Raw genomic sequence first — 19,906 nt, 5'->3', positions numbered from 1 at the left:
CCATCTAACCAGATTTCCCAGTTCCCATTCTTATGTAACCAAACAGTTGGAACCTCACACAGGATTTAGCTGTGAATTTCCCCAGTGCGTTTCATCTTGTTGGTTCTGACCCAACTTTACAATCTGTCAGGGCCGCCTGCCTCCGCCTCAGTCACCCATCGCATGGCGCCCGCTCTCGGCCAGCAGCCACCTGCAGGGTGAAGGGACTGACACACCGAGCAGCCCAGGGCTAGGAGGGAGCTTTGGGACACCCCCATCGAGACATCACCCGTCAGCTTTATCAAAACCGTCCAGTTTTCAATCCGAGTCTCTGTCGTCCGGCTCACATTGCTGTCTTGTGTATCTGAAGACAAACGCCAAATGCTCTGCTGGATCAAGATAAACCGTCTGGGGCCATCCAATGGCCATGGCAGAGGGACTGGAACTTGGCTGGTGCTCAAGGACCTCGGCTTAATCTTTTCCTAAGTGTTCAGTCACCCAGCTAGGAACCTATTCTGAAACTCGCCATGCATGGATGTCCAGTGGTTCCGTTCTGTTCAGAATCTGCCTTTTCCCTGTTGGGAGCAGCACCTGTGAGGTAAGCCTGTCCTGTCCGCTAATGGCTTCCCCTAACACTAAGCACCAAGTCCGAAGTTCTCTCCTGGGTCACAGGGGCTGCCTGGCTGCCCCCACCACTGACCCCACCTCCGGGTTCCTCACCTGCCTCCTGCCCACCGGCCTCCTTGCTTTTCCGTGAACACATCAAGCCTGCTCCCACTCAGGGCCTTCCGCTGGCTGCTCTTTCTGTCCAGGGCCCTTTATTTCCCATAGCCGCCTGGCTCCTTCATTCACGTCTCTGCTCACCTCTTGCGAGGGGCCTTTCCTGACATTCTGCCTATAAAGTCAGCCTGCTCCCAGCACCCACGTAATCCTATCACCAGCTCCCTATCTTTTTTTCATTATTATTATTTTATTAATTTTTTACAGAGAGGAAGAGAGAGGGATAGAGAGTTAGAAACATCGATGAGAGAGAAACATCCATCAGCTGCCTCTTGCACACCCCCTACTGGGGATGTGCCCGCAACCAAGGTACATGCCCTCAGCCAGAATCGAACCTGGGACCTTTCAGTCCGCAGGCCAACACTCTATCCATTGAGCCAAACTGGTTTCAGCACTAGTTTATTTTTATTTTTTAAAATCTTTAAAAATCTTTTTTTATTTTTATCATTATTTTTATTTTTATTCCTATCACTAACCACCACTGACCATACATGTATTTATTTGTCTGTTTATGTACTAGAGGCCCAGTGCATGAAATCTGTGCACAGCAGGGTCCCTAGCGGCTGCTGGCTGCCAGCCTTGGGGGAGGGGCTGTGGGCGGTTGGCCGGCTGGTCCTGCCCTCTGGTCGAACTCCTGGTCCCGGGGACAATTTGCATATTAGTCTTTTATTATATAGGATTTCTCTCTCTTTGCCCCTGATTAGATGGAAGTCCCGTGAGGGCAGGGACTTTTCTGTTGTTCCCTGTTCCATCCCAGCACTGGGAAGGTGCCAGGCACGTAGTAGGTGCTCAATAAATATTTATTGGACACATGAATCCACAAGTCTCTCCGGGTTCCAGGTGGATCCCCCACCACTACTTCCTGCTCCAATCTCAGTGCCCTCCCCTCCTGGCCCTCCGGGGTCTTCCTGCCTGGCGCCTATTTCCTAACTTCTCCTTGGTGGGGGAGAAGAAACTGTCACTGCCTTCCTCAGGAGGAGAGCTTAGCTTCCCTCTCTGCCCCTTCTCGCTCTGAATACAGCTTTAAAGGCTTTTTAAAAAAATGGGAGCTGGGGAGAACATGCTCTTTTCGTGATGTTTCTCTCTCCAAAATCATAAAATAATGTTTAAAGCTGCCCACCAGGGACCCTGCCTGCCGACTGTGCCATCCTCCCCGCCATCCTCAAACACCTCCATCCCCTCCGGGCTCACCTGGAGGCACTGCCCCCCCCCTCCCTTGTCCCACCCCCACGTTTACCCCCTGACCCCCCTCAAAGACAGTCATCTGCCCTTTGCCCTCACAGATGCCGTCTGCTCACGTCTAGCAGCCCCAGGTTCCCTCTCCTCCCCTAACCCCCAAAGGAAGCACACACTGGGGTGGGGCTCAGCGCTTTATTTGGCAGCAAGAAAGGAGGTGGCCCAGCTCTGCTGGGAGCCTCCATGGAGCAGCTCCAGCCTGCGGGCGAGCAGAGCTGGGGGCCTCTGAGAAGGGGCAGAGCAGGCATCACGGCCGCCTTCCTGCAGGACAACGCCTGGTGCACCGTCACTCCTCCTCTTCATCGTCTTCCTCCAGCGGGGGCCGATTCCGCTTGAAGAAGCCAGCCTGGGGGAGCACAGGGCCAGGGCCAGGTCACAGGGATGACCCTGGCCCCAGGGCAGCACTGGAAGAAGCAATTGTGCGAGCAGCCAGCCAGCCAGGCGGTCCCCCCGGACCGGCACAAAACACGGACCGGCTGTTTGCACAAACGAAGGCCTTTCCCCATTTAGGGATAATAGATGTAACCATTTACTTTTTCTTCCCTGAATTTTTCTTAAATACTGAAGGTTGTATTGTCTCTAGATGACTCAAGTGCATGAAGATACATACTTATTTTATTATAAGTCTAAAGTGTGGTTTTCCCTAAGAGCACCATGTTTCCCAGGGCGTGGCACCTGAGTGAGCTTGAGACCAGCCCACTGGTTCTCCAGGCACAGAGGAGAGAGGGGCCCGCAGGCCTCAGAGGAGCAGGGAGCAGGGGGCAGGTCTGGGTCAGACCTGACAAAGGGCAGGGGGAGGCGAACCCTGTCCTCCACAGCAGCCAGGGAGCCCCTGGAGGCAGGACTCCTTCCCAGACTTCCTCGCAGGGGCGAGGGGTCTAAAGGACTTGGAACCCCAGGTGCCACCTCCTCCCGGAGTCTGTCCCTCCCGGGAAGAGGTCCTCTGGAGAATGAGTCTAGTAACGGAGATGCAGCCCTAGCCAGTTTGACTCCGTGGCTAGAGCGTCGGCCTGTGGGCTGAAGGGTCTTTGGGTTTGACTCCTGACAAGGACACATGCCCGGGTTGTGGGCTCGATCCCCAGGAGGGGGCATGCAGGAGGCAGCTGATCAATGATTCTCTCTCATCATTGATGTTTCTATCTCCCTCTCCCTTCCTCTCTGAAATAAAATATATTTACAAATAATAATGGAGATGTAGATCAGTTGGCCTCTCTCGGCCTCCCTGGGTGGGTGGGTGGGCAGGGCCACGTCTGTGCCCATCAGGAACCCTCCCTCCCTCTGCCTCACCTTCCACATGGCCAGGACCAGGAGTGTGAGCAGCAGCAGGCCGCTCAGCACGCCGACCAGCACCCACCAGAGCGGAATGTCCCGCTCCTCCAAGGCCCGAAGCAGCTGCGTCTTGACCTGAGGACACACCGGCGTGTGTCCTCAGTCACCGTGTGTCCTCAGTCACCTGGACACCTGCCTCTCCCCAAAACCCAAACCCGTGGGGTGGGGACCCCTAGCCCAGCCACCTACCAGTCTGACCCTTCAGACCCAGGCGGCCCCGCCCTCCTCCGCCGGAAGGACACGGATGGCCAGTGGGTCCTGTCCTACAGGACTCCCCTCCCTGACAGCACTCTGCCACACTCACCAGGGCTTCCCCGCGGGGCAGGCGGAGGGCGGGCACGGTGTAGGGCAGGGAGGAGACATTGAACCAGGCCTGCGACTGCAGCACAAACTGATCCAGCGGCCTCTGGATGGGGTGGGGGAGCCATTCACACAGGCCTATTGGGTGCAGGAGTCCCAGCTCCTGACCCCCCAACCCGGGGAGCCTGCCCCTGCCCTAATCCCATCCCCTTCAAATTAAACCGTCCCCGCCCCCGCCAATGGACAATTAATAAAAAATAAAAAATAAAAAGAAAGAAAAGAAAAGAAAACAAAGTAAACCTGGTCTTTACTTTCCTCCCGCGCCCAAAGCCCCGCCTCTCCGCAAAGCTTGCTCAGGCCCCGCCCCAGAAGACCCCGCCCCAGAAGGCCCCGCCCCAGCGCCACGCCCACCTGGCGGAGGCTGGGCAGCCACAGGACGGCGTGCACCGTGACCATGGCTCGCTGCCCGCGCTCCATCTCCTGCAGCTCACACTGCACCACGGTGCAGGGCGCCGAGTCACAGCTCTGCGGGAGTGATTAATTAGTTAGATGGGCGCCGCCTGACCTGGCACTCCCCCACCCCAAGGACCCGGCACAGAGCGGGTGGGGAAGCGGAGTGTGGGTGCATGTGTGGGAGGGGCGGTCAGGGAGCTTGGGCCTCCCCTCAGGAAGGGCCTCAGATCCAAACTCCAGACGTTCTCTCTGGATGGAGTTGTTCCCAGGGCCTCCAGGGGGGGGCGGAAGAGGTGGGCCACCGCACAGTATTCAATACCCGGGACTTTTGGCGGGTATTCATTCGTGTGAGTGTGCTGGGACTCCTTAGCTCAGGGGCCCAGTTATAGGGGACGGTTAGGTTCAGGGCCTCAGGTCTGGTAGGGTTAAAGAAATGCCAGTCTCCCCGCCCCGCCCCGCCCCAGACAGAGACCAGCACAAACGGACAGTAGTGGCCAGCCAGAGGCCCACATCACTCGCAGGCCTCTCTGCCTCCCATCCCCTCAACCCCGGGGCTCCAGGGAGAGGAGACCCCACTGGGAGACCGCAGAGCCTGCTCACCACAAGAACTGGATCCTGAAGCCTGGATGGCTGCTTGGATCCTGACAGGAAGGCCTGCCTGCGCTCCCGCTTGTGGTGGCCCCGGGAAACGGGGGAAGGAGCTGGGGTGGGCACCCCCAAGTCCAGCTGGGGAGGCAGAGAAGCTGTCAGGTCCCACCCTCTGCCCGACTCCCCCGGGTTGATGGGCTGGGACCCCCCCCACAGCCCCTTCTTCCACCCAGGCTCACCTTGAGGGGGTTGGGAGAGGGCTGTGGGGTGCACTGAAGCCCCCCCTGAGGCTGTATGTCCAGGATGTAGAGCAGGTCGGAGGCCCGGGACTGGCCAGGGAGGTGGATGCTGAGGTGGAGGCCGCTGACAGAGCTCGGGCCGTTGTTGTGGAGCTGGTGGGGGCGGTAGAATAGTAGGTGGCTCAGGGCCTGGCCTGTAATTCCGGGGACCCTCCCCCCCAGCCCGGGCCCAGGGCTCCTCCCTACCTCATAGGTGTGCTCCACTTTGGGGCCCCGGGTGTCTGAGACGTTCTCCCTGTTGCCTTCTTCTGCCGCCACCACCAGGAAGGCTGGGAAGGAGCTCCTGCAGGGGCCCAGGCTCCCGGCGTAAGCGTGAGCCCCTGACGTGCTGCGGGAGTCCCCCCAGGACCCCTCAAACCCCGGGCTCTGCCTGCCTCTCCCTTTTCCTCCCCAGGCCTCTCACCCTCGAAGCTCCACATGGGCGTCCGCACGGACAGGCACATCCAGCGGCAGGACCTCGCTGTTCGGATTCTGGCTGTTCTTGCTGGGGGGAGAGGGGGCGAGGAGAGGCGGGTCAGGGACACCAGCCCGGGAACCTCAGAACTCTCCGGGGGCGGGGGCGAATTTCGGGGGGCTGAGGAAGACCTAACTCTTTTTTTTTTTTTTTTTTTACCACTCAAAGCTTTGACCTGGAAAAGAACTTCTCTTTGGGGCTCCACGACTCAGAAACAAGTCTCGGCGGAAGAAAGGGAATAGGAAAGTCTGAAGAGCCGGCCACCCAGAAGACCCTTCTGCACGGAGGTTGCCTGAGTGTCTCCGCATCCGGCGCTCCCGGCCCGTACCTCCTGATCTGCAGCCAGAAGGACACGTGCTCCCCAGCCTCTTCCAGGTTCTCCACGCTCACCAGCATGGTGATTCCTATCTGAGAGACCGGGAGGGCCAGTCACCGCCCAAAGGCCCCCTCTGGGCACGGAGTGTGGCCTCCAGGCCTCCTCCGCCACGGCCACCATCAGGATCTCCGTTTTACTCAGAGCCCACTCCTCCAGGATGGCACGGCCAGGGAGTGTGAGGACCAGGACCCGGCCCGGGCTGATTCCAAACCCGGCACTGACACCGGCTGTGGTGGAGGCCCTGGCGGAGGAGCCCGGCGTCCAGGACTCAGCAGCTCACCCGGGCGTTCCTCTTCATGGGGTTGCCCAGCTCGCACAGCACCACCTTGGTCTCGTTCTCCTTCTTCTGGTTGCAGACCAGCCTCTCAAAGCCCTGCCAGTGGGTAGTTCCAAGAAAGGGTTTGGTTACAGAGCAGCCCCAACGAACGGAAGCTCCTCGGAGAGTCTGGGAAAGACTGTGCCAGGGCGGGGGGGGGGCTCTAGGGATGGGGCACGAGGGACTGTTACATTCTGCTTACGTAGCACTCTAGCACGTTATCATTCTTTATGATTTTTTGGTAGTCACACCCACTAAACGTTAGACTATGATGCCATTGTTAGAAACGACCTCAACAAAATAAAGAAATATGTGGCTCTGGCCAGGTAGCTCAGTTGGTTAGAGCGTCCTCATGTCACACCAAGGTTTCGGGTTTGATCCCTGGTCAGGTCACATACAAGAATAGACCAACGGGCCCTCGCCGGTTTAGCTCAGTGGACGGAGCATCCGCCTGCAGACTTAAGGGTCCCGGGTTTACTTCAGGTCAAAGGCACATGCCCGGGCTGTAGGCTCGATCGGATATTTCTTGTTTTTTTTTTTTAAGAATCTACCAATGAATGCATAAAAAAGTGGAACAACAAATTCATGTGTCTCGCTCCCTCTCTAAAACAAACAAATAAATGCGTGTCTGTCAATGTTGAGAAAAAAGACTAGAAGGAAATTGACCAAACTTTAACAGAGGTTCCTGTTAACATGTAGTTCCTGAGCCTTTTTTTGTTTCTTAATCCCCATTGGAGGACATATATTATTGATTTTAGAGACGGGGGGGGGGGGGAGAGAGAGAGAGAGAGAGAGAGAGAGAGAGAGAGAGAGAGAGAGATAGAGGGAGGAGGGAGAGGGAGGAGGAGGAGGAGGAGAGAGAGAGAGAGAGAGAGAGAGAGAGAGAGAGAAACAGACATCAATTGATTGCCTTCCGTATATACCCTGACTGGGGATCAAACCTGCAGCTTAGTTATGTGTCCTGACAGGCAATCGAGCCCACAACCTTTTGGTGTACCGGGCGATGCTCCAACCAACTGAGCCACACTGGCCAGGGCTTCCTGAACCATTTTGATGTGAGTTTTATAATAAAGTTCTTGAATTTTGGATCATTAGCAAGTAATCCTCTTCCAAGTAAAAAAATAAAATAAAATGGAAAGATCACAGCTCTTACAGCAAAGCCTGGGCAGTGGGGTTCTCTGGGTGGGGAAGGCCTGTACCTCCAGGTCCCAGAACCCCCCTCTCCGGGGGGGGCCTCACCTGGACGTCGCTGACGGCCCGCATGTAGTGGGCGCCGTCGGGCAGGTGCACAGCCAGCTCGGCCTCGTAGGCCCCTTCCCCCTCGTTGGCTGCGTCGATCTTTAGCTCCAGCACATTATCGGCTCCGATTAGGAGCGGGGTGTTCTTCCTGGAGGGGGAAGGAGTGAGAGGCTGTGTCCAGGCCCAGGGTCCGGGAGGAGGAGGGGCGAGGCAGCGTGTGGGTGTGTGACACCCCCGGTGGGGAGGAGGTGTCATGGGCAGGCGGGCCGGGGAGGGCAGGGGGGGGGGTCTCACAGGCTGGCGGCGAGCTGAAGCTGGGGCACACACAGGTCGTCCTCCCCGCAGTCCAGGATGATGCGGGTCTGGGGGGCACATGAGGGCATGGGGGTAAGTTGGGGGCAGGTGAGGTCAGGGGATGAGGAGATCTGAGAACGAAGGAGTGTTGAGGTGACCTCGGGGCTTTGGGGTTTGGGATGATGTCATGGTTTAGGTGGTGACACCAGAGTTTATATCAGAGTTTTGGGGTGACGTCAACCCTTGGGGTTTAGGGGACATTAAAGTGTTGGGGTTTCCATTAGGGTTTAGAGCGACGTTAGAGATTAGAGGCGACATCCAGGTTTTGGGGTTCATGTGACCACTTGGACACTAACCCTAACCCTGACTGTCTGGCAGGGGTCCTTTCCCTCCCTGGACTGAGCCTGCCCCCCTCCTCCCCCACCTGCTCCTGGACGTGGGTGTCTCCATGCAGCACAAGAGCCGGCGCGAGTCCATCCGCCTCCGGCTGCAGGGATACGTTGACGCTGAGCACAATGGGGCTCAGCTTGTCCCGGAAGTCGGCCTCGTCCTAGGGAGGGGACAGGAATCAGGCCATGGTGCTACCGTGTTCCCTACCGCTGACCGCCCCCGGGCCGCAGCGCCCAGCCGGTACCGAGCAGCTCGCACACCCAGCCCCGCCCGTGCCCGGCCCGTACCCGGAGGAAGGCCGTGGTGGTGTGGCAGATGGGGCTGAGCCTGCCTCCCAGGTCCAGGTGCAGGGTGGTGCCCGCCTGCTGGGAGTTCAGCAGCAGCACCCTCCGGCCCTGGCGGGGCTTCTGCCGGTCCAGCTGCAGCTCGGCGTTCAGGCCTGGCAGGGCCGGCAGGGAGGGTCAGGGTCTCCCCGGCCAGCCTCCAGGGGCGCCCGGCCGCCTCCCGCCTGCGCCCACCCTGCCACTCACGCAGCTTCTGAGGAACGTTGTGTCCGGTGGCTCCGACACACACCTGGATGTTAAAGCTGCAGAGACGTGAGTGGGGCTCAGGGGTTTGGGCCCCTTAGGTCCCAGATCCCGCCGGGCCCTGCCCTCCGTCTCCTCACCAGCTCACGGGTGTCTTGGTCTTGGGCAGGACACAGTCCTTCACGGCAGGATTCAGCGAACCTTGCACCAGCAGCTGCACAGTGGCCTTCACCACCGGCTGAGCTCTGTTGGGAGGGGGTTGGCTTGCTGTTGTGGCCCTTCCTGGCCTCCTGCCCACCCCATCCCCGGGGTCAGGGCTCACCTGTACACAGCCACCCGGTCAGCCCCATATGCGCCCACCAACAGGTCTGCGGATGTTGGAAGGAGGTCAGAATTGGTCAGCAGAGAGGGCATGAAGTCCCCATCTCCCCAGGGATTCCCAAATCACTTCCCCCCTTGGAGGTTTGACCACCCCCCTCTCTGGCATCCCTGCCCCATAGATGGGCCAGAGCTCGCAATGGGGCACAGGCCCCTGGCTGTGTCTCCTGGCATCTCCGGCGAATGCTTGCGGGCTCTCTTTGTTTAGCGGGAGGCGTTCCCGGGCACCTGGGTATCCATTGTCATCGATGTCTGCGGCGCCTCGCAGGGAGAAGCCGAAGCCGGAGCCCGAGGAGAAGGGGCTGTCCAGGACCTGGGAGGGGCGCGGGCTGAGCCCCTCGCTCTGACCCAGGAACACCTGCACTTGGCCCCGACCACTGGGACCCCCGTAGGGGGCGGCCACGGCAACATCTGGAAGGAACAGCAGAAAGAGAGGGGGCTGTTTGTCCCCAGTCTCCCCAGGTGGCCCCGTAAACTTCCAGGAGCTCTTACACTGGGCAGACCCCAGTGGACCAGGGGAGAGATACAAAGATCTGGGTCAAGAAGGCAGTTGCCTTATCTAGTTTGGCTCAGTGGATAGAGCATCGATCGAGCTGTGGACTCAAGGGTCCCAGGTTCGATTCTGGTTGTGGGCACATCCCCAGTAGGGAGTGTGCAGGAGGCAGCTGATCGATGTTTCTCTCTCATCAATGTTTCTTTTCTTCTCTTATATATATATATATATATATATATATATATATATATATATATATATATGTATATATATATATATATATATATATATATATATATATATATAATTGATATTTTTACAGAGAGGAAGAGAGAGGGATAGAGAGTCAGAAACATCAATGAGAGAGAATCATTGATCAGCTGCCTCCTGCACACCCCCCACCGGGCATGTGCCCGCAACCAAGGTACATGCCTTTGACCGGAATCGAACCTGGGACCTTTCAGTTCGCAGGCCAACGCTCTATCCACTGAGCCAAACCGGTTTCGGCTCATCAATGTTTCTAACTATCTCTTCCTTCTCTGTAAAAAATCAATAAAATATATTAAAAAAGAAGAAGGCAGCTGTCCTGCCCTTCAGGAGTTTACAATTGGGTCAGAGAGAGACCCATCAAATAGGATTATTATAAAAACAGTAGCCTTAGCTGGTTTGGCTCAGTGGAGAGAGCGTCAGCCTGCGGACTCAAGGGTCCCAGGTTCGATTCCGGTCAAAGGCATGTACCTTGATTGCAGGCACATCCTCAGGAGGGGGTGTGCAGGAGGCAGCTGATCAATGTTTCTCTCTCATCGATGTTTCTAACTCTCTGTCACTCTCCCTTCTTCTCTATAAAAAAATCAATAAAATATATATATTTTTTAAAAACAGAGAGAAGCAGCCCAACTCTTTTACTATAATTCCACACGCTCCCATCTGACCTTGGAATAGTTGTCCCTCCTGGGCCCTGCTGCTGGGCTTAGCATCCCACCCACATCCCCCGGGCATTGAGGGGACCCTCCTCCAGCTCTCTCTTCCATCCTCCGTTTCCCCACAGATCACTTTCCTTCTCCATACTCTGAAATTAAAACAGCCTTCCCTTGACCCTCCTTCTCCTTTCAGTAATTTTTCTTTTTCTTTTTCACAAACTGGTTGAAGGAGCTGTTTGCACTGGCTGCCTCCAATTCTCCATTTCCATTCGTACGTTGCCCCCTGGCGCTTTGGTTTCTGTCCCTGCCCAGGCCTGAGTCAGTTCTTGTCGCTGTCGTTGTCGCTGTCGCTGTCGCTGTCGTCAGCAACCTTCTTGTTAAAACCCACCGATACTTCTCCAGCCCCATCGGACTGCACCTCTCAGAAACACCTGGAGCCTCTGACCTCCTTCCTTCTGCTTAGAGGACGCTCTTCCTTTGCGTTTGGGCCATCAGATCTTGTTTTCTCCTTTCCCTCTGGACAGTCCTCTGTCTCCTTTCCAGACTCACTTCCTCTGGGAGGCCCCTCAGTGCTCTTGCTTCCCAGGGCTCGGGCCTGGGCCTCTCCTCACATCACAGGCTCCCAGGACCTCCCACCCCCCGCCCCTATTTCCCATTCAGACCTTTCTGGTGGAAGCTACACTCACCTGTGCTAGCCTATGTCTGCCTAATGGGGCAAGTCCTTCAGGACCGAACAGGTCCAGAGCTGAACTGCTGACACCTCCCATATCACCTCCCTAAATTTGCTGTCTAGCCTGAGGAGTTCCAGGCAGTGAAGGATCCCTCCTGCTCCCCCCGCCCCCCGCCCCCAATTCCTTTGCCTGGACGAATGCGAACAAATCCGAGTCTGTTTGCTTGAAACTCTCCCTGGCTCCTGAGGCCTCAGGTCCGAACCACGGACCTCACAGCCTCCAGGCAGCAGGGGGCCCGCTCCTCTCTTACCGTTGTAGCCATCCCGGTTGAGGTCTCCCAGAGGCGCGATGGCTGAGCCAAATCGCCCATAGAGCTGGGTGCCAGTCAGGAGGAGGCTGGGGGCGCCCAGCGGGTGGGAGCCCCGAGGCTGCAGGAACAGGTACACGCGCCCCACCTCGGCCAGCTTGCGGTCCGCACGGCTGTCCATGTACAGGGGTGCACCCACCAGCAGGTCGTGCCTCCTGCGGGCCGCGCGGTTGCGGTTACGTGGGGGTGGGGAGGGGTGAGGATGGAGTGGGGGGATGGGGGTGGAGGAGGAATAGGTGGGGTAGGGGTGGGGGGTGAGGATGGAGTGGGGGATGAGGGTGGGGTGGGGGAGGGGTGGGGAGGCGGTGGCTAGGGGATGCTCAGGGCCAGGCCACCGGGAGTGAGGGCTGGTGGAGGAGGAGCCTAGGGCGGTTCAGACTCTGGTAACGGGGGACTCGGCTGGGTAGGGTTGGGGCGCCCCTCCTCACCCATCCCCGTTGACGTCAGTGACGGCCACCGAGTGCCCGAAATACGAAGCCACCTGCAGGAAGAAAGGCGAGACGCCCCTTAATTCCCGCCCAGACCCCCTCCCTCAGTCATCGCCCGCACCCCGCGGCGTGTCCTGGGCCCGCCCGCTTCGGGCCCCGTGGGGAGGGCCGCACCTGCTCGCCGTGCACTCGGTGCAGCGTCTGGTGCGGCGTCCGGTGCAGCGTCCGGTGGTTCCAGCGCAGGACCTCCACCTGCGGGGGCGGCGGTGAGGGCGCCCCCCCCCCTCTCCCTCCCCCCGCCCCCCCCCGGGGCAAAGGGCAGAGGTGGGGGGCGGATTCAGGGCAGGGTCAGGGGGCACTCACGGCTCCCAGGGTCCAGCTCCAGGCGGGGGCGCCGAAGACATACTCTGGGGAGAGCGGCCCAGCCATGAGGTTTGGCCCCTGCCCCCCGCCATCCCCTCCCGGGGGGGGGGGTGCTCCTCCCGGGCTGGGCCCCCCGGCCCCGCCCCTAAGGGGGCTCTTGCCTGTGGTGTTGAGGTTCCCGTCGAACTCGCCCACGGCCACCGAGTACCCTGAAGGCACAGAGCCATTGGCTTTTGGAGGGCAAAGCGGGGAGGGAGGCGCTCAGACCCCCCCTCCCTCCCGTGCAAAGCTGCTGTGTGCGCGGGCGGGGGGCGGGGGAGGCCGAGCCCTGGGGCGGGGGGGGGGCAGAGGCTGGGCCGCCTGGGGCGCGGGGCGGGCGGGCGGGATGGCGGGGAGGGGGACCCGGAGTGCCGGGCCCCGCGGGGGGCGGGGGGCGGGGGTGGGAGTTGGGCGGATTGGGGTGGATGGGGGGGCGGGGGCGGGCAGAGGCTGGGCCGCCTGGGGCGCGGGGCGGGCGGGCGGGATGGCGGGGAGGGGGACCCGGAGTGCGGGGCCCCGCGGTGGGGCGGGTACCCCGGTAGCCATCGAAGAACGCGGGGTCGCTGGAGTCTACGGTGAGGTTCTGGGTGCCCACGTGCCACAGGAGGGTGCCGGGGCGGTAACTCTGGAAGATGTCCGCGATGGGAGCCCGCGCCAGGAGGCCTGGGGTGTGGGTCAGGGGTGTGAGCTTCCGGGGTCCCCCCAGGCCGAGGGGGAGAGAGAGAGAGAGAGAGAGAGAGAGAGAGAGAGAGAGAGAGAGAGAGACGAGTAGAGCGATTAAGAGGAGAGAGAGAGAGAGAGAGAGTAAGAGAGAGAGAGAGAGGGAGAGGGGAGAGAGAGAGAGAGAGAGAGAGAGGAGAGAAGACAGAAAGAGGGAGCGAGAGAGAAGGGAGAGAGAGAGAGAGAAGGGGAGAGAGAGGAAATTTAGATCAACAGAAAAGAGGGAGGATTCTAGAGAGAGAGATTTGACCGGGGCACGAGTGGGGTTACGGGAGATACACACACACCTCCCAACATACCAAGAAAAGTCCGCCGGGGGCCCGAGCCACTCTCTGCTCCCAAAGGAAATAGCCAGTGTTAGTGCCCTGCTGGGATCGCCCCCCTCCACCCCCCCGACGGGCTCGCTCCTTGCCTGGGTGACGGCTGCGCTGAAGCCCGCTTCACAGTAGCGCTTGTCTTCCCCTGGAGGGCGGGGGAGGGTCACCGGGGGCGTGGGAGGGTCACCGGGGGCGGGGGAGGGTCACCGGGGGCGGGGGCGGGTCACCGGGAGCGGGGGGAGGGTCACCGGGGGCGGGGGAGGGTCACCGGGGGCGGGGGGAGGGTCACCGGGGGCGGGGGCGGGTCACCGGGAGCGGGGGGAGGGTCACCGGGGGCGGGGGAGGGTCACCGGGGACGGGGGGAGGGTCACCGAGGGCGGGGGAGGGTCACCGGGGACGGGGGGAGGGTCACCGAGGGCGGGGAGGTCACGAGGGGGGGCGGGGGCAGGGTCTCCAGCGGCGGGAGGTGGAGCTGCGCTGGCCCTAGCCGGGTGGCTCAGTGGGTTGGAGCATCCTCCCCATTCGCCAAGATTTCCGGTTGGATCCCGGTCAGGGCCATACAAGAACCAACCAGTGAATGCATAACTAAGGGGAGCAGCACACCGTGATTGCCTCCCGGTCTTTAAAACCAACCAGTAAAATAACAAAAAGTAAACTCTTGCCCGGGCGGGGCGGGGCCCGGGATGACAGAGGGCGGGGTCAGGGTGACAGGGCGGGACCAGGAGTGACAGAGGCGGGGCCAGGGGTGACAGGGGGCGGGGTCAGGGTGACAGGGCGGGACCAGGGGTGACAGGGGCGGGGTCAGGAGTGACAGGGGCGGGACCAGGGGTGACAGAGGGCGGGGTCAGGGTGACAGGGCGGGACCAGGAGTGACAGAGGCGGGACCAGGGGTGACAGAGGGCGGGGTCAGGGTGACAGGGCGGGACCAGGAGTGACAGAGGCGGGACCAGGGGTGACAGGGGGCGGGGCCAGGGGTGACAGGGGCGGGGTCAGGAGTGACAGAGGGCGGGGTCAGGGTGACAGGGCGGGACCAGGAGTGACAGAGGCGGGACCAGGGGTGACAGAGGGCGGGGTCAGGGTGACAGGGCGGGACCAGGAGTGACAGAGGCGGGGCCAGGGGTGACAGGGGCGGGGTCAGGAGTGACAGGGGCGGGACCAGGGGTGACAGGGGGCGGGGCCTTGGCTGCAGGTGGCGGGCGGGTGGAGGGCGCGGCTCGGAGCGGGCAGTGCGCCGGCCGCGGAGGGAAGGCCAGGGGCGCTGGGAGAGGGTCGGGAATGAGGGCCGGGCCAGGTGGCGGGGTTGGGAGAGCGGAGCTCACAGTAATTTTTTTTATGGTGGTCCCGGCTCATGGTGTTGTCCCGGCACGGCGAGAACTCGGCGCGGCCGGCGCTCTGCAGCTGCGCCAGGAAGCAGCCTCCCACGGGCGTCTTCTCGGCCTCCTCCGTCTTCTCCACCACGTTCCAGTGCAGCCAGGGCGCGCAGGCCTGGGGCCGCGGGCGTGGGAAAGGCGGGACAAGGGTTCCATGTGCCCTCCCTCCCAACATGTCCCTGCCCCCCACCACTCCGGGCCTCCCGACCCGCGCTGCCCACCACAATGTAGTCCTTCCAGCTGACGACCGACGCCCCCAGTCCTTGCCCGGCCTTGAAGGTTTGGAAAGTCTGGGAGTCCACTTTCCGGGTCTCATCATCTGGAGGGCACAAGAGGGACGGGGCGTGGCAGCCCGGCTGCCCACGCTCCCTCTGGCCCCTCCCTCGCCCCCCTGGCCCGGGACTCACTGAGATCGAAGAGCAGAGGAGAGCACGGGGCGCCCTCGGCCCGCCAGGGGCACAGGAACACGCCGCCGGTCTCCTCTTGACTGCGGCCCTGGACCCGCGGGGCGCCCACCGCGATGGCCACGCTGTGCAGGAAAGCTGCGTGAGCACGGAGCGCGCTCCGGGCACCCACGTCCCAGTGACCCGCAGGAAGCACTCCCCTGAAGGGGGACACTGGATCCCATTTCCTTAAAGAGATTTCAGACCCTAGAGGCCAATCTTTTCACTTTATGGTCCATGAAATCGATTCCCAGAGGGTAAATGACATGCCCCCAAACCCAGAGAGTTAATGGAAGGCTGGATTTGGTATTAATTCAAGGGGTTTGATATCCTTGCTGAAAAAGACATCCTAAGCTCCGCATCCTCCCCCCCCCCCCCCCACACACACACAAAAAAAAAAAAGCCAGGGGGGTTTATGAGTCTTGGAACCTTAAACTGTTACCAGATGCCTTTTGAGAGCTAGGTTTTTTTTTTGTTTTGTTTTTTCTGTTAATCCTCACCTGAGGATATTTTTCCATTGGTTTTTAGAGAGTGTGGGAAGGGGAGACACACACACACACAGAAACACTGATGTGAGAGATACACTTCAACCGATTGGTTACCTTCCACCAGGGCCTGGGATGGAGCCTGCAACCCAAGGTACCTGCCCTTGACCTGAACTGAAGGTCAAGGGAAGCTAGTGGGTATCTCTAAAGGAGCGGGGGGTGGGGGTGGGGGTGGTGGTGGTGGTGGTGGTGGTGCTGATATTGCTGAGGGCCCTAGTAGATCTAACCACAGCTCTGCCATATGAAAATTGGGGACAATACCAACCAATTAATGCTTCTAGAAGTAAGTGAAGTAAATGTATGAGGGATTCAGCATGGTACCAGCCAAATAACTCATAATGGCTGCTCAAAAAATATGCTGAATAATGAGGGATGTTTAAGTAGTGCCTATGAAACCACTAGCTGTGGATAGAAGGAGAAAAGCAAAAGTGGCTGGAGGAAGGAGTTAGGTTGAGTGACAGCCACGGCCACACAAATATCCTGGGAGCTCTGGTACCAGAAGGACCCTTCGGAACTCTTCCCAGTTCAGGTGAAAGGGTTGGACCCTTACGCCTCTCACCTCCCTCCATATTCCTCATCGGTCAGTCCTTAGCCACAGGTCACAGTGGGAAGGGGACTGGACTTTGGGGGAGGCAGCTCTCTTCTGCAGAGGAAGTCCACCAAGGGGCTGACACTTGAATGCTGTCTGCCAATGCCACTCCCCAAAGCTGGGGCGCACCGTGTCGACCACGGTAAGGAACCAGCTCAGGTTCCTCCTATTATACAGAGGAGGAACCAGGACTCTCATCTTGGCAATCTGACCTCACAGCCTGATTAACCCCAAGCCCAATATTCTATTGCTTCTTTTCAACGATCTATCATTTTTTGGGGAGGAGGGAAATGGAGTAGAAAAGCAAGGTGGGTAGATCATTTTGCAGTTCTGCAGGTCAGTTTAAGACCTGCACACTCCTCTCTGTGTTTAGAGGAGATGGCAGTGGAGTGGGTCATACAACTGACCCTTGGAGGAAAGAATAAGGTACCAACTTTTGTTCTGCCTTTGCTTTTGCTGTAGTTTCAATGTCTAACTCCTCTTCGGTGCCCCCTTCATACACCCTCACCTGAGCAGCTTCCTCCCAGGATTCCTAACAAGAACTCAGCACAAATAGACCCTAGAAGTCACTTTGCCCAACCTCTATCACACATGGGGACTTGAGGTCCACAGAAGCAGTAATGGTGGGAGAATCTTTCTCCCAACACCCACACTCCCCCAGGCTTACCTCCCATGGTTGTCCTTGTAGAAGTCCAGAGAAAACCCAAAGTGGCTGCCATTGGGGCCTGTGTAGAAGGTGAGCCGCTCTGGGTCCAGGTTCAAGGCCCAGGCTGCAGGGGCAGCACCGGGTCCCCAGAGCACCTGCACCCACTCCAGAAGCCAGAGGGCATGAAGTGGACACAAAGCTCTTGCCATCTTCCTTCTCCCTCAACCTCCTTGGGAGGAATGGACTAACTCCTTCCTCTTCCTTTCAGTTTCCACCACAGGAAGTCTTTTCTTATCAAATGTACTGAACAGGGCAGTTGGCCCTGGACCCATTTGGTTTCTAGGATTGCCAGGAAGGGAAGGGGGTGAGGCCACTTTGGGGGTGGATGCTGAGGGCTGAAAGCCACTACTCCTCCCTTTTCCTGAGAGTAGTTTATCACCAAGTCTTGTTGGTTGGTTCTGCCTCTCAACTATGTCTCAGGAATCTTCATGCCATTTCTATGGCCACCATGCAAATCTTCACACCATTTTACTATCCCATCAGGGCTTTCTGCTTGAGAGGGTAAAACCATGAACTAGCTGGTCTGTACACCTCCACTCCAGCTCAGTTCTATGGCCCCTCTTCCTCCCACACAGCTGCCTGCACTACTGTGGCACATAATGACTTGGTTAGTGGTGGGGGTAGGAGTAAGGAAGCTGCTGGCTCCTGATAAGACCTGGGCTGCTGTATCCTCTTCGATAAGGCACCTATCCACTTCCTTTTAGGGCCTTGGGCAGCTTCAGTCAGTCATATTGGTGCAGGAGCTCCCTCACCCTTCCTCCACCTCAGGCCAAGTCTTAATGTGGTCAAACAGTGCAGCCAGGGCTGGGGAGGGGATGGCAAATGGATGTTGGTCGAAGGGCTAAGGGAGACGGGGATGAAGTGGAGTCAGATCAGGGTGTTCTGGCTCAGAGGCTTTGTGATTATGCACCAGCTGTCCAGTTGAAAGCAGGCCCCTTCACTCTTTCTGGTGAGAGCTCTTGTCCAATCATCAAGAACTGATTCTAGTGGGGTCACTGCCAATGGGAAGCCTCCTCCAACTTTTCAGGCTGGCACCCTGGAACTGACACACAGTTTATCATGGCCTGTTCATTTCATCGTGTCCATGAATCCCTGGAGAGCAAGGTTCTTTACTGCAGCCTGGAGTCTAGCCGAGAGCCCAACTTGGAATAGGTATTGCTGACAGACTGAATGGAAGCGTGCACTGAGCATTGGAAGATGCAAACATGGAAAGGGAAGGAATAGTTTTGAGTAGGAAGGCAAGGTCATTTTCTGTGGATGTGAGAAGAGGAGTGCCAAGTCTTATTGACGTCTCCTCCCAAAAACAGGTTCTCAGGAAGGAAATTTAAGATCTGCCAAGGCACAGGAACATGGCCATTCTCTTTTGCTCTATTTTCTGATCAATTGCAACCATCTTATCTTGGAATCTCCCGATTCACCACCTCAGCACACAGCTCAAAATCCTGCCCCTTACTAGGCTAGAAGCTCTTTAAACTTTAGTCCAGGCCTTCTTCACTGCTGATTTCTCAGTCCCAGGACCACAGTAGGCATGTAATGCATCTATTAGAATGAATACTTAACTCAGTTTTATACTTACCTACCACCTTCCCACTATCCTCTACTGAGCAGCACTGTAATTACTGGTGTATACTGCGCGGCCCCAAATTAAGTCACATGTCACTAAAGTTTTTAATAAGTATTTATTCTGTTCAAGGCACTGAGTAGTAAGGGATACAAAGGCCCCTTACCAAGGATCTTTAAAGAGAGATTTAAGACATGAACACACAACTGCAGTAGAGGAAGAGTAAAGCATGCCTTGAAAAGGGTGGAGATTATGTCTAGCTGAAATCATTTATATCATATGCTACTCATAACAACTCCTATGAAATAGGTAGTATTATGCCCATTTCATAAATGCCAAAACTGTGGCACAGAGTTACAGGCAAATTGCCCAAGTTTGCATGGCCAATGTGTGAATCCAAACATGTTTGTGCTTAAATTCATGTTTGTTTCTAAAGGATTTTATTTCTTGGTTAATCCTCACTCACCCGAGGATATTTTTCTCATTGATTTTCAGAGTTGGAAGGGAGGGGACGAGACAGAGAAATATTAATGTGAGACACATTGGTTGCCTCCCAAATGTGCCCCAGGGATTGAGCCTGCAATTGAGGTATGTGCCCTTGACCGGAATTGAAACCCAGGACACTTTAGTCTGCAGGGTGACGTTCTATCCACTAAACCAAACAGGCCAAGGCTAAAATCATGTTTTTAAAAAAGTATTTTTATTGATTTCAAAGAGGAAGAGGGAGAAACATCTATGATGAGAATCACTGACCAGCTGCCTACTGTACGCCCCCTACTGGGGATCTAGCCCTCAACCCAGGCATGCGCCCTTGACCGGAATTGAACTGGAGACCCTGAGTCCTCAGGCCAATGCTTTATCCAGAGCCGAACCGGCTAGGGCTAAAATCATGCTCTTATTCATTACACTCTTGTCAGAAAATGGAGTTCTAGGCACTCTCTTTTAAGAGAGGCAGGACATAAAGGTCAATTATAGGGAAGGGCCTTGGGCATGAGGACATTAGGGTGGAATGGAAGGCTGGGGTCAACAACTCAAGGTCCTTGAATGCCTTATAAAGGAATTTGAACTTTAATCTGGAGAATATGGAGAATCATAAAGACTTTTCAAGTCTGACAATAAGAGATATATTTGTAATTGTGCTCTGATTTGGACAATTACACTGACTGTGGATAGAAGGAACTGGAAAAGGCAGAACTTACTGAAAAGATCAGATGGAGTGCAACTACAATCCTCTTAGTTAAAGGTGATGGGAGAGGCTTAAACCCAGGAACGGATGGCAGGAACGAGACAGCAGAGATTACATGATCAGTAACTGGCTGTGGTGGGAAAGTGAAGTAACTCGGAGCTTTGGTGCCTTGTTGGCTGGTAGAACAATGGTAACAGTGACTAAAATTGGAAACAGGTGGAGCATCAGCGTTGGGAAGGGAGTGTGGTAT

General features: G+C 57.5%; 1 protein-coding gene across 1 annotated transcript; it reads right to left on the bottom strand.

The window, feature by feature from the left end:
- Positions 1-2,129: 2,129 nt before the first annotated feature.
- ITGA2B (integrin subunit alpha 2b) lies at positions 2,130-19,127 on the bottom strand. The gene is made up of 30 exons (XM_036451658.2): positions 16,871-19,127; positions 15,034-15,155; positions 14,848-14,945; positions 14,576-14,741; positions 13,328-13,401; positions 13,235-13,274; positions 12,754-12,882; positions 12,342-12,389; positions 12,181-12,224; positions 11,992-12,069; positions 11,818-11,870; positions 11,333-11,544; positions 9,167-9,349; positions 8,883-8,928; positions 8,701-8,805; positions 8,564-8,619; positions 8,321-8,472; positions 8,068-8,193; positions 7,644-7,711; positions 7,350-7,497; positions 6,075-6,167; positions 5,747-5,826; positions 5,368-5,448; positions 5,151-5,247; positions 4,905-5,057; positions 4,678-4,803; positions 4,036-4,149; positions 3,629-3,730; positions 3,283-3,399; positions 2,130-2,341 (listed from the first exon to the last, which is right to left on the bottom strand). Exons 1-30 carry the CDS (start codon positions 17,056-17,058, stop codon positions 2,282-2,284), a joined length of 3,159 nt encoding a protein of 1,052 aa, XP_036307551.1. The 5' UTR covers positions 17,059-19,127; the 3' UTR covers positions 2,130-2,281.
- Between the last annotated feature and the right edge of the window lie 779 nt (positions 19,128-19,906).

Source organism: Pipistrellus kuhlii, unplaced genomic scaffold (assembly GCF_014108245.1).
Source record: "Pipistrellus kuhlii isolate mPipKuh1 unplaced genomic scaffold, mPipKuh1.p scaffold_m20_p_22, whole genome shotgun sequence".
Lineage (NCBI taxonomy): Eukaryota > Metazoa > Chordata > Mammalia > Chiroptera > Vespertilionidae > Pipistrellus > Pipistrellus kuhlii.
The sequence above is the reverse complement of the archived record's forward strand: the minus strand, read 5'-3'. Positions and strand labels throughout refer to the sequence as shown.

Bases quoted from the DNA above. Each gene is read 5' to 3' on its own strand.
- ITGA2B (XM_036451658.2), bottom strand. From the start codon at position 17,058: ATGGCAAGAGCTTTGTGTCCACTTCATGCCCTCTGGCTTCTGGAGTGG. The intron at 8,194-8,320 runs GTACGGGCCGGG...TCCCCTCCCTAG, and splicing joins CCACCACGGCCTTCCTCCGG to GACGAGGCCGACTTCCGGGA. The intron at 6,168-7,349 runs GTGAGGCCCCCC...ACCCACTGGCAG, and splicing joins GGGCCGTCAGCGACGTCCAG to GGCTTTGAGAGGCTGGTCTG.